The 13509-nt window shown below is 45.1% G+C and overlaps 1 protein-coding gene across 18 annotated transcripts in view; it reads left to right on the plus strand.

The window, feature by feature from the left end:
* Window positions 1–2673, plus strand: part of CASK (calcium/calmodulin dependent serine protein kinase) — a 362261-nt gene extending 359588 nt beyond the window's left edge. For all 18 annotated transcript variants that reach the window (XM_070502071.1, XM_070502072.1, XM_070502077.1 and 15 more), the window contains one exon: window positions 655–2673. In XM_070502071.1, coding sequence (XP_070358172.1) covers window positions 655–831 — 177 coding nt within the window. In that variant the 3' untranslated portion in view covers window positions 832–2673. The remainder of the gene's footprint in view (window positions 1–654) is intronic.
* Window positions 2674–13509: the final 10836 nt, after the last annotated feature.

Here is a 13509-nt window from a genome sequence, read left to right on the forward strand (position 1 = left end):
AGCTTTTGCCTCTGGCACCTGCTGCTATTGAGTGGGGGCCATTATATGTAATTGAATTCCTGGAACATGTTGAACCTCTAAGTAGAAAAGGGAAAAATACAACTTAATTTGTTGTCCAGAGGCAGGGGCTTCTTGGTGCAAATGCAGCTGGGCTCTGGGGCCCGGCCGAGTGAGTGCAGCCTGAGGGAAGGGGTGCAGGGCTCTGACCTCGCCCCGAAGCCAGAACGGGAGAGCGGGAGAGGCCCGGCAGGCAGGCCTGGGTGAGAGGAATGAGGGCGGAACTGCCTGGGCCATACCCGTCAGTCCCTGGACTGACCCAGGCACCGCTAGGCCTGGTGGGGCTGTGTGTTTGCTGGAGAGTGTCCGTTTTCTCTGGTCCGTTCAGTTTGGCGTGGAGCCCCCTGTTGCATGGTGAGCAGTCCCGGTTGGAAGCAGTAGTTCTGTAACCCCGCCATCCCAAGGACCGTCGTCTCCTCTGTCACAAAGCAGACTTGGCCTCATGCCCAGATGTGGCACGTCAAGGTCTGGCCTTGCCTGTTTCTGACACTGGGACAAACAGAACCGTGAAAAGAGAAAGAACCCAGCTGACTTCTCTCTTCTCTTTGCTTTTCCCTTCTCCCATGCCCACCCCATCTCCTCCCCATCCCCATTTAGGATGAATCTCTTCAGCGTCTGCAGAAGGAGTCTGATATCTTACAGAGAACATACGCACACTACTTCGATCTCACAATTATCAACAATGAAATCGATGAGACAATCAGACATCTGGAGGAAGCCGTCGAGCTCGTGTGCACAGCCCCGCAGTGGGTCCCCGTCTCCTGGGTCTATTAGGCCCCGCCCCAGATATCTGATGCAGACCTGGGAGCCACCTCATCCATGGAAAAGCCTCTTTGTTATCGGCCTTGTGTCAGCAGGTCGTGGTCCCTAGAGACTACCTAGTTGTAGTGTGACCTACATTTATAATTATTGTCATGTCCGAATAGATAGGAGGAGAAAAACAATTACACACTAATTTAAAGAGACAGTATCTTTTTTAATCAGTTCTCCTAAACTTTAATAAAATGTATCTTTAAATGTATGTATTATTCAATCCTTTGGAATGTTATATTTTTGGAAATCATAGCTTTTTATTTCCAAGGCCCCTAAAAACTGCACAAAATAGATGCTGCTTTCTATAATCTATTTTAATAATAATAAACAATGATTCTGTTACCTTGACTGGGGGTGGAACACTACATTCTTTTTAGAGTCTGATTTTATGGATTGGAATATCTTTCTTTCCTTTATTTATTTGAAATAATCAGTCTAGTGATTACAAAACAGTCATAAATTTTTAAAGGCCTTTTTTCTCTCTCTTTTTTTTTTTAGAATAGTATTTTTTTTAAGTCCTTTATGTAACATCCAGACAATGTGATACTGTCTCTTTGAAGCACCCTGTAAACCTTGTAGAGATTTGAACTTGGGTCTTGACTCTTAATGCATGTGGACAGTCGCGAGCGTTTATGCTGTCGGTGTGTCTGTGTTGGACAAAACAGTCTGTAATCTACAGCAAAGTACATTCCGTTCACGGGGCACACCCAGGGGAATAAGAATAAAATGCTATTATGACTAAGTTGTAAACCTATGCACATCCCTTGCATTTCGGGCAACTTTATAAAAAAAAAAAAGAAGAAACTGATTTTTATTAATAATAATCATGTAGTGAAATGTGTTTGTAATTTTGTCTCAATTTAATTTGTTGTAAGGTGGGAGGGGGAATTGCTGGTTTCACCATTTCAGATCTGTGTTGTCTGAGAGTATTAACGTTTTAATTAAGCAAAGAAATGAGGATTTTTAATATGTATGTAATTGTTTTAAAGTACCCATTTTAAGAGAATATACTGTGCAATGAAGAAACCAGTTTAGGCATTTGCTATAAACTGAATTATTCCAAAAGAATAATCTATAACAGCCCTGTAAATTCCTTTAAAATGATAACTAACAGGACAGTTTGACCAATTTTTTTTTAAATATACTTCCTTTTATGTGTTCAATAATTAAATGCCTTTGGGTCCTTCATTTCATTATAGATTTGTTCAGGTTTACGAGCCGATAATCTTTTAGATTTATAATCCATTAGATGCTCATTGAACCATCGAAGGCCCAGGAGTGACTATCAGTTGGCAGAAAAACAAAATACCCTGCCAGAGCACAGCTCAGACCACGCCTGGCTCCCAGAGTGCAGTGCGCCCGAGGGCCACCAATGTACTGGAGGCCATCTGTGGTTTCTCCTTCCTCTTGCTATATCCCTTGGCACAGGAGAATCATCTTTCCTTGTTGCTTAGAGACATTAACCATCTCATCACCCTTCCATGAGGTCACATTCTTCCAATGCAGGAGATTCAGACTGGGGGTTTTCTGACTCTGCCAGAGGTCAGTGGAAGGTTTTTCATTAGTGTGTCAGGGTGTGAAGTGGTTCTATTAACCTGTGATCCTTGAAAAAATACCGTTGTGTTTGCTTCTTGTCGGTTAGAAGGCCTCATTGCTTCGTGCCTTGGCAGGGTGTGCAGGGGTGTGTCCTGAGCTGACCTGCTCCTCTTGAAGAGCCACACAGAGAAGGCATCTGTACTCCTTTCACGGTGTCACCCTCCCCTCCCACCTCCTCTTATTAAACGATGCTGATTTTTTCTCTGATGTTGTCCTTTGTCAGTGACCAGATGAGTCTGCAACTTACTAACAAGGTGTTGAGTGAACTGCTTCTGTTGGGGCCCCACAGCAGGGTGACCAAACCACCAAACCGGAGACACCCTGGATGGAGAGAGAAACCCCAAGCATTGTTTAGGGCTGTGTTAGGATTGATTTAAATCTAACTGATGCCAAGGCCAGCCAGTCATTCCTGTAATGGTTCTGGGCTCTTCTCAGTGTCAAAGTGCCCGTTCTACCTCTTTTCCAATGAAGCACAAAGAAGGCTACAACTCACACATGGGGAACGGAAGCTCCCTCCCTCTGGTAGAAACCCCCACACCCCTACTTGCCCTTTGAGACCAAATCTCCAGAGATGCTGAGGATGCCTGTCTTAAGCCTTCCGCCATGCTGATAAAGGAGGATCAAGCAGAGGAAGAGAAAAGCTATGCCGCGGTAAATACCCACGGCCCCAGGATTGAGGAGCATTGTAGCGTTCATCCTCATCCCCGTCGCTTTGTGCGTCCTCAGAGAAGCACACAGGCATCCGTTGTGCGGATGGCAAAATTCCTGTGCCCAGAACTCCTTCTGACTTCTCAAAGAGGTCATCTGTTCCATTCCACTAATACACGTCTTCTCTAAGCAGTGTCTTTATGACCTAGCAGAAAATACTTAAATTTCTGAATTCAGAGTAATTTCGGTACATTGCTGCTGCCGCTCCGTTACAATTGTCCACTAAGCAATCAGAGAAAATTGCCAGAAAGCTTCTTTACTGCTTCCATTCCATCTGCAAAACCATTTGTTTTCCTTTTAAAGACCAGAGCAAATGATTAGATTATCAAATCTTATCCCGGGTCGACTGAGCCATATCCTGAGGGCTCTCTCCCCACCCCAGCCTCACTACCTACAGCCAAAAACAAGGTGTTTTTAGCATGTTTAATTATTTGTTAAAAAGAAGAAATGTCCTGATTAATCACAAGGCAGTACTTTGCACATGCAGCATATTCATTTTTAACACTAAAAAGGAAAATATCACTCAATTTAATTCATCTGGAAGTTTCCCAGTGTCAAGATAATATGGTAGCTTTTTAAAATGCAATTAAATGTATCTCCTGTCAGGTGAGACGGTTTAAAATATTTCCTCAGCGAGGAAAAGAAAGAAGTGGCCTACTTCTTGCTGTTTGCATTCAGAAAGCATCCTCTGAGCCCATCCTCGGTGGCAGAATGGCTGAAGGTGTCTCAAAGCCCTCACCGTGTGAAGGATGCAGCAAAGGCTCCTCTTCCCTGGGTTCCAGTCCATCTCACGCTGCTGCGGCCAGCCGATCAGGCCTGGATTCCTTGCCACGATTATCCCTTTAAGGCCTTTGAGCTTATTACTGCAGAGGAGGGTTTTTGTTTGTTTTGAAATCGCTTGTAGTTATCTGTTCGTTAAGGCTTCAGGCTCATTCCTTGAAAAAGTTTAATCAGTTGAGCCACCCTCGAGGAAATGACACTGGAAATGCCCACAGTGGACACTGCCCCTTAAGGACAGGCAGCCCAAAGCAAATCGTCATCTCCCACTCGTGGGTTGTCCTTTTCTTTGGTTCAGGTCAGTCTCTTAACTTGGGGCAAAGAGAACGTGCTGCTAAAGCTAGCAAGAACATTTCTTGATTAATCAATTCTTAATTATAACTTCTGGTCCCATGCTGTCTCCTTGGAAAGAGGTGAAGGCACCTTGCAATCCACATTCCAAAATAAGCCCCTCACGTCCTCATCCCTCCTCCTCGTTTCCTCTGACCAAACTGGTGCGTGTGTGCGCGCGCGCGCGCGTGCACGTGTGTTGGGGGGTGGGGGAGGGGTTTGATTGTCCAGAATTGAACACAGCCTCCGAATTCCATCCTCTTTACAAGGGCTTACGATACTGAGGCTGATGACGGCATGTCGTGGCCTAAAGGTCCCTGAGCGCCTTTCTCTTGTTCTGCGCCTCTAATTAATTCTTAGATATTTGGCTTCTCCCTGCAGCTTACAGAAGGGCTACAAGCGTGAATCATTTCATTTGGTAGAACTTTTCCTTTTCTTACCCCTTTAGAAGTAAGGTTTTCCTCTCCAGTTGGTGTCTTCGGTTACAGGACTGTCCCCACAGGACTTAATGCTTGATTGACTTGGCCCACGCTCTCTTAGCAGTTGGCCATCAACCTGGAATAATTGGAAGTCTCAGGTCTTCCAACTTAGTGGGTGAAGTGTAGCTGTGACACGCATCCAGGAGGTGGAAGAAAGGGAGAAGACGACTGTTCACCAGTCCACATCCCTTTCACCTGGTATTTTCTCTGCCACTCTTGTGCTACAGGCGGTAGGCAGAGCCAGCCCACAGAGCGAGGAGGAGGAGGCAGGCCATGCCAACTCTAGGACGAGGACTGCCAAGTCTTAGCTCTCGAGGGGATAGGAGAATCCAGAACTCCCACCACCTCTCACCTGACCCTCCATCAACTCTTTTGAACCTGTGCAAATGGACGGAGCAAAAGAAAATGGAAAGAGAGATGTGTCACCACACGGAGACCTCATTTCTGGCCCCAAGCACAACTCCATATCTATGTATATATGCTCAGAAATTCGGAACCATGCTGCCACTTACGTGTTACCTCCTTTCTCTCTGGCACTTGACCAAGGGAACATGCTGGTGTTCTCACCAATGGAGGCCTGGGGGTGACCATCTTGGGACCCAGACGACGTGCAGTCTCTTAGAAGGAGTTCTGCTTGGGTATAGAAACAGGTGTTCCTCCACAGTGAGTGGCCCCACCTGTCTTTGTTTTGTTTTGTTTTGAAGAGACCAAGAATTGGGGGAAGTGACTTCCAGTCTCAGCTGTGTCCTGGAATGGCCCCCATGCAGGTGGGCGGGAGGCTGCGAGGGCAACAGGCAGGGTCACTGATGCGAAGGCCACACAGTCCTCTCCTGCTGAGACCACAGCATCACGTTTAATTGCAATGCGGGCGCGTCGCCATTCAAACTCAGTTCTGGGGTTGTTTTGCATAAAGTTTTGCCAACGTGTTCTTTTTTCTGTATGTATAATTGCCTTTTTATAAAAGGTTTTGAAGTATTGTCTCAGTGATAAAAAGAGAGCGATGTGAACGGTTGTTGTATATTTCACCGTACCCAATTGTAAGTATTTGCGGGGTCCAGAAAGCCTTAGCGGGCAAGAGCATTTGTGCAGGAGGTGTCCTTCGACACCCGGGAGGTGAAGGGATCAGAAAGGTTCGGATTCTTTGTAAATGTCCCGCTTTTCTTTCTCTCTGTGTGTATCTATTTACATGCCTTAGCACACGCCCTCCCGCCCTGATCCCTTTGCCCTGTCACCAGAACAACCAGGACGCTGGTGCACTGCCAGGCCAGTACAAGTCGATGGAACCCTAATCCATTCTCTCTTGTGTGACAGGGGAAGAAGAGAAACTCCATAGTATTCTTTGTAGAAAATACATACCTGTAGGATGCTGTGTAATGGGAAACCATAGAATTGGGCTTTTGTCATTTCAAAGTTGGAGAAATGTATGAATAAAATGTATAAAACACGAAAAGGCAGTTGTCTCCTCAGATTGCAGGCCAAACCGCTTGGGAACCAACCACACAAGGATTAGAGGGACAGGGTTAGGCCTTGCAGACCTTCCCACAAGGCCAGGGGCAGAGGGCATCCCTCAGAGGAGGAGCGTCTGAGGCTCCCAGGGTCCACCCGGGCAGTCTGTGTCTTCAGCCTGGCTGGTATGGACTGTGTCTCGAGAGCAGTTCAAGCTCAGTTGCTTGCATTGGAATGCAGATTTAAAATAGCTTCAGGTTTAAAAGAAGAGAAAAAAATCCAAGTTGTGACAGCCCCTAGAAATAAAAGTCTAAATTGATCGGAGTGGTGTGGGCTCCCCGCATGGCAAGCTTGTCCCTTATTTGACATATGCAAGAAAGCCTCAGGAGGAAGCCCACCGCCCTTGCTGTTGGGTGGTCTGCTTTAAGTCTCTGCCTGGAGTCTGGGATGTGGCCCCTGGCATGCCTCAGTGACCTACTTTACACCTCCCTTCCCTGCCCTTGCCCTAGGCTCTGCCCAAGCAAAGAAGCATGGCGCCTTCAGACACCCACACTTACTGTGTCCAAAAGCACACACCCCCAGAAACAGCCCGTGCCAAATGTGCTCACATGGCTCACGCTAAGAAGACCCATGTTAAGGAAATATAAACCAGGAATGATTATTTGCTATACTCAAACTTCACCTGACAAAAAATACAGAGAAGAGTCCAGATCACATTCAGACCCAAGACATCGAGCCCCTGGCCTTTTGATTAGGGAATCCCAGGTCATCTTTCTGCAGACTTCTTACCCTCCGTGCACAGAGGACCAAAAGCATAAAGCTACCATTAAGCTTATTTTCTGCACTTCGTGGCGTTGAAAATACATCCAACATGTCAATATTAAGCTGGTGGAAATGAAGAGAGACATGTATTTCTGTGTTTTTCCCAGTTTACTGTAATATGATATGCTGAATAAATACCACTGGGTGTCATTCCGTGAACTGTGGCAGCGAAGACTGGGGATCCGCCAAGAGAACGCAAGATTGGTGAGGGGTAGGAAACAGTGACCTTGAGTTCAAGGTCATCAAAGGTAGTGACCTTGAGTATCCTGAGTGTAGCTAGCCCCCTAAGGGACAATGTAGTAGTGCAAGCTGGCAACCTAGCCAAAGGCAAGGAGTGTTCCAGGAAAGAATGCTCCAGAAGGTGGCATCTGACTTTATCAACGAATGAGCTCATAGACATGGGGCCTGCAGACACCCTCTGTCGGGGGTCCTGCACCCACCGCACCTCCCCCGCTTAGCCTTTCAGGGCTGATGCCCAGAAATGGTTTTGCCGTAGACATTCTTACGCTCCATCACTAGAAGCTTCAAGCTACTGCCATGGCCCTCTTCACGTCTCAGAAGGCAGCTTTATCTGACCCTCCCCTTGGCCACTTGCCCTGCAGAGGATCTGGCTCCCTTCTGCCACCAGAGTGGTCTGATGGACACCTTGAGAGGGGACAGCCTGTTGGGCCCTCGCATGTGGCTCCAGGCCCTCAAGATGGTAAACTGAGGCTGGACATGGGGAAATCAAGACCATGCACGAGGCTGGTGGTGGAGGTTCGGCCACACAAATCAACAGCTTATCACAGAATTTCCCCTAGAACTTTCTGGGGTGGTGGAAATGTTCCATTTCTTGCTTGGGGTGATGGTTACATAGGTATATGCAATTGTCAGAACACATCAAACTGAGCGGCTAAGATGTGTGCATTTGATTGTGTGTAAAATATACCTGAGTTTTACAAACAAGAAAAAGGAAAAACCATATGATCATCTTCACAGCTGCCAAAGAAAACATTTGACAAAACCCAACACCCAGTTCTAATTTTAAAACAAACAAAAACTCTTAAAAACGAGGTAGAGGGGCCCGCCCGGTAGCTCAGCGGTTAAGTTCACACACTCTGCTTCTCGGTGGCCTGGGGTTCGCCAGTTCGGATCCCGGGTGTGGACACGGCACCACTTGGCAAGCTATGCTGTGGTAGGCATCCCACATATAAAGCAGAGGAGGATGGGCACGGATGTTAGCTCAGGGCCAGTCTTCCTCAGCAAAAAGAGGAGGATTGGCAGCAGTTAGCTCAGGACTAATCTTCCTCAAAAAAAAAAATTTAAATAAGGTAGAAAATATCCTTAGCAGATAAAGAATAGCTATTTCAACCCACAACCAACCTAATCCACCTAAAAGTGACACAATAAAGGCATTAAAATTGCCATTATCTTTTAAATTACCTAAAAAACACACGATCTTCATTGAATGAGTAGAAAATATGGATAAACAAAAAGTAGATATTCAACCAAATTCTGCCACTCAGAGACAACTGCCATAAACACCTTCTGTGGATCTCTGTCAGGCTAGGATTTTTCTGTGCAAATATACATGTATCTTTATTTATTTATATTTATATTTTTCAACGCAGTGAGGGGGGTCACACTAAACACGTCGCTCCCTGCCTTATTCAACGTCGCCTCCTCCCTCCGTGATTCTGTAATGTTGCTTATAAGCACTGCCCAGAAACAGAAGAAAGAAGTATAAACACTGGGAAAGATGAGACAAAATCCTCCATATTTGGCCAATAATATCATTATGCACCTAGACACGCCAAAGAGAACAGTTAGACATCCATTCAATTAATAAAGAGCAGATACAGAAGCACAGAACTCAACAGTATTCTTACATATTAGCAGTCAAGTTAGAAAATTTTAAAGGTGAAAAGATGCCATTCTCAACTGCAGCACGTTTTTTTAAAAACCAACAAAATCCGTGGGATTTCTATGAAAAGAAGACAAAGCGGCCCTGAGAATATAAAAGACTTACAAAGACAGACAGAAATGTGCTTGGATGGAACAAGTGAATATTTTAGTGGCATCAATTTTTTCCAAATTAACGTGTAGGTTAGTAGAGTACCAAACCAAAATCCACCAATTTTTTTGGACCTTTACAAAATGACTGTTCATCTAGAAGAATAAACAGTGACTTTTTTATCTTAATTTTAATTAAGGACAAGGGGAAAAAGAGGAAATGAGAGATGAACAGCCCTTCCAGTTTTTTTTTTTAAAGATTTTATTTTTTTCCCCCTTTTTCTCCCCAAAGCCACCCGGTATATAGTTGTATATTCTTCGTTGTGGGTCCTTCTAGTTGTGGCATGTGGGACGCTGCCTCAGCGTGGCTTGATAAGCAGTGCCATGTCCACACCCAGGATTCGAACCAATGAGACACTGGGCCGCCTGCAGCGGAGTGCGTGAGCTTAACCACTTGGCCACGGGGCCAGCCCCCAGCCCTTCCAGATTTTAATCAGTTCTAAAGCTAAGATAATGAAGACCTCATCCAGCAAAATTAGTTTCAGACAAAGAGTTCAATACAAAAATGAAAAGAATACAGAATTAAGTAGTCAGTAAAACTCTGGAAGAGGGTAACTTTTTAAGTTTATATAGAAGAAAGAAGTCACAAAACAACTGAAAGATTTGACCCCATAAAAATATAAACTTTCCTATGAAAAAGTTGTAGAGGGGCCGGCCCTGTGGCCGAGTGGTTAAGTTGGCACGTTCTGCTTCTCGGCGGCCCGGGGTTCGCCAGTTCCAATCCCGGGTGAGGACATGGCACCGCTGGGCAAGCCATGCTGTGGTAGGCGTCCCACGTATAAAGTAGAGGAAGATGGGCATGGATGTTAGCTCAGGGCCAGTCTTCCTCAGCAAAAAGAGGAGGACTGGCAGCAGATGTTAGCTCAGGGCTAATCTTCCTCAAAAACAAACAAACATTGAAAAATATCTCAATGATCAAAGAAATGCAAGTTAAAATAAAAAAAAAAAAAAGACCTTGAGGTGTTACACTGACCTGTTAGTTAGCAGATTTAAAAAATCTAATAATACCCCGAGCTAGTGTGTGTGGGTTGATGAAACCAGCATTTTCAACCTCTGCTCACAGTAACAGCAAGGAATCTGGTGACATCTATCAAGAACCATAAAAATTAAAGTCCGCATTTTTCCTACAATAATTCTATTTCTTGGAACTAATTTTAATAAAAGAATCTAAAAAATAACAGGCAGTGAGTGACATTTACTGAGCGTCTCTCTGATGTTCAGGCACCGAGCGCTTTGCACGCCCTGGGTACCTTTGTCCCTGTCAGTCGTCTGACCTCGAGCTCTTAACCAAAAAGAAATATTCACCAGCTCAAACAGTGGTGGTATTAGGAAGGTAGGATAATAAATGAAAATTTTCTTTATTTTACAATTTCACTTGTAATATTTTTTAAATATATATATTTTAATGTCTCTCCAACCCTTTCCCTTGCTCCTGTAGCTCAGGTGACTGTTGGGGCAACATGGCAGGGACAGTTCCGTGGCTCGGTCTCCAGGTCTGTGGGTTGTGTTCGCCTCCCCCACCCCGACCTGGTAGCACGGGGTTGTAGCAGCGCGAGTCCAAGCCGTGTGCAGTCCGAGGGCCGCCGCCTCCCCCCCGGGGAACCTCGGCACCTGGCTTAGCCTCGAGCGCTGAGTGTTCCCACGGATACAACACAGAGAAGAGCGTCCCCGTGATTGGCTGCTTGTAAGCCTGAGTGAGGAGAGCGTGCAACTGCTGGGACCATCCTTAGCCCCCTTCCTCCTCCCTGAAACCCCTCTGACTCCCTCTTCCTCCCCATCCGGATGTGTACGCCTAATACACAGGCTCCTGCTGGCTGTAGACCATTTTAGGGGAACACACACATGATGGTTTTTTAGTTTAATAGTTTACATTAATGTGTACGTGATTACATGTGTAACGATTACAGCTATCATTGCTCCAGTGAAGCTAAGGTAGGTGGAATCTCTTTAGGGTTTTGTTTTTGGGGGTTTTTTTGGTGAGGAAGATGGGCCCTGAGCTAACATCTGTTGCCAATCTTCCTCTATTTTACGTGGGTCGCTGCCACAGCATGGCTTGATGAGCGGTGCTAGGATCTGAACTCACGAACCCGCGCCACCCAAGCAGAGAGCGAGAACTTAACCACTACACCACCAGGCAGTCCCAATCTTTATAGTTTTTAAAGTGAGTCAACCTGAGCATTTCACAGATGGCTGTCTGATGGGCCCACATCAGAGGATGCGCATGCAGTGGCTGAAGGCAGCGGGAAGCACCATGGGCTGAGGTCCACAGCCCTCCGAGCCTGCACTGGCCCTGTGACCGGGCCTGGCTGCCACCATCAGACCCTGATTCCTCCAGAGCCAGAGAGCCTCCCACTTCCCTGTGAGGACAGCCCTGCATGAGGAGGATCACACAGTGGCAAAGAGGCAGCGCGAAGTCAAAGGACACCCCCTAACAAGTCATGCAATTCAGCCCGAATCGTTCCCTCCCTGTAAGTGCTTTGGATTCCTGCCTGAGGACTCAAGCTGTCAGCTTCAGCTCACTGGGCCACACAGGTCACGTCAAAACGACCTCCAGCAGCAGAGTTGTACTGGGTTGAAACGTGCAGGGGAGAGTTGCTCACCCACAAAACAAAGCGTAGGCAAGAGCTTAGCTGAAGTAACAAAGGCAGTGTGCAGGGAGAGACACGTAGACCCACAGACAGGAAGAGAGCCCTCAGAAACAGATCCACAGGTACCCGAAAACTTGACTGTGACAAAGATGGACCTTCAATGCAGTGGTGAAATCATGGACTATTCTATTGAATTATCCATGTGGAAAAATGTTAAATTAGATCCCTACCTTACCATACACAAAAAATACAATTTTTGATGGTTAAAGGACCTAAGTGTGAAAAGCAAATCTTTAAAACTTAAAACGTTATATGTATACATATGTCTGAGTGTGTCTGTATGTATAAAATACTTTTATGACCTCAAGCTAAGGAAAGATTTCTTAAACAAAACCAAAAATGTATAAACCATGAAAATAAAAGATTGATAAAGTTGAATTAATTTAAATTAAAAACTATAAGTTCTGGGGCCGGCCCCATGGCCAAGTGGTTAAGTTCGCATGCTCTGCTTTGGCAGCCCAGGCTTTCTCTGGTTCAGTTCCTGGGCGCAGACATGGCACTGCTCATCAGGCCGTGCTGAGGTCGTGTCCCACGTAGCACAACCAGAAGGACCTACAACTACAATATACAACTATGTACTGGGGGGCTTTGAGGAGAAGAATGAAAGAAAAAGATTGGCAACAGATGTTAGCTCAGGTGCCAATCTAAAAAAAAAAACCAAAACTATAAGTTCTGTTTACAGAAGACACTATAAATAAACTAAAAAGATAAGCCACAGACGTGGAGATGATCCTATTGGTGTGTATAACTGACAAAGAATTAGCATCTATAATTTATAAATAACTTCTAAAAGTCACTTTTAAAAGAAAAATATGAGCAAAGATATGAACAGGCAATTCACAAAAAATTTGAATGGCCTTCCTTGAATCTGACAAATGATCAGGAAAATTCAAAGTTAAAGTCTTATTAAGGGATTTCACATTCCACTAATAGCAGACTGTGTAATTTGGGCCAACCCTCATACCCAAGACAACTGAAACAGCTGATTGAAATATTAAAAACATCTGTTTGGAGACATTAGTGAACTAACAAGATAGGAAAGAATTATAGGGCCAGAATTTGGAAGAAAACTGATGCCCAAGGGAGTGAGTAAGCATTTAGGGCCACTTTTCTTCTGGGGACACATGCCCATTCCAGAGGAGGAGGCTGAGCAGCACTTGTGACAACTTCTCAAAAGTGGGGGAAGGGATTGGCATCAGGGCGGGTCTGGGGGCTAAGGAGGGGCTAGTGAACTTCTCTGACTTTTAGTGGGGACCCTGAAAGTTTGCCTCTTAGGGGTGAGGATGAACCACCAGTAGAGAGACCCTCAGGCGCCTGCTCAGCTTCAACTCTTCCAAAGCCAGTTGACTGAGGTGATCCTAGCTTGCTTGTGCCCAGGTGCCTCACAGAAGAAAATGTCATTTGTCTCTGGAGGAAGATAACACCATCCTAGGCCTCAAATACTTTCTACAAATAACTTAGCAGATACAATGTCTGACAAACAACCCAAAATAACTAGACACATGAGGAAAAAAAAAAAAATGGGTAAATGGCTACATCTGTATAAACGAACAACAATAATGTCTTGTTGGGTTTTAAATATACATAAAATTAAAATTCATGGTAACTCTGACATATAAGTTGGAAAGGAGGTAAACAGAGTTAATATATCTTAAGGTCTTTACATAGTTAAGGGAGAGGATATTAGCATTAATTAATGTTAGACTTTTGTAAGTCAAGGATGCAAGTTTAGGGTGAACAGTAAAAGAAAAATAAAAGAGTGTATAACTTCCAAGCTAATA

This window comes from Equus asinus, chromosome X (genome assembly GCF_041296235.1).
Source record: "Equus asinus isolate D_3611 breed Donkey chromosome X, EquAss-T2T_v2, whole genome shotgun sequence".
NCBI lineage: Eukaryota > Metazoa > Chordata > Mammalia > Perissodactyla > Equidae > Equus > Equus asinus.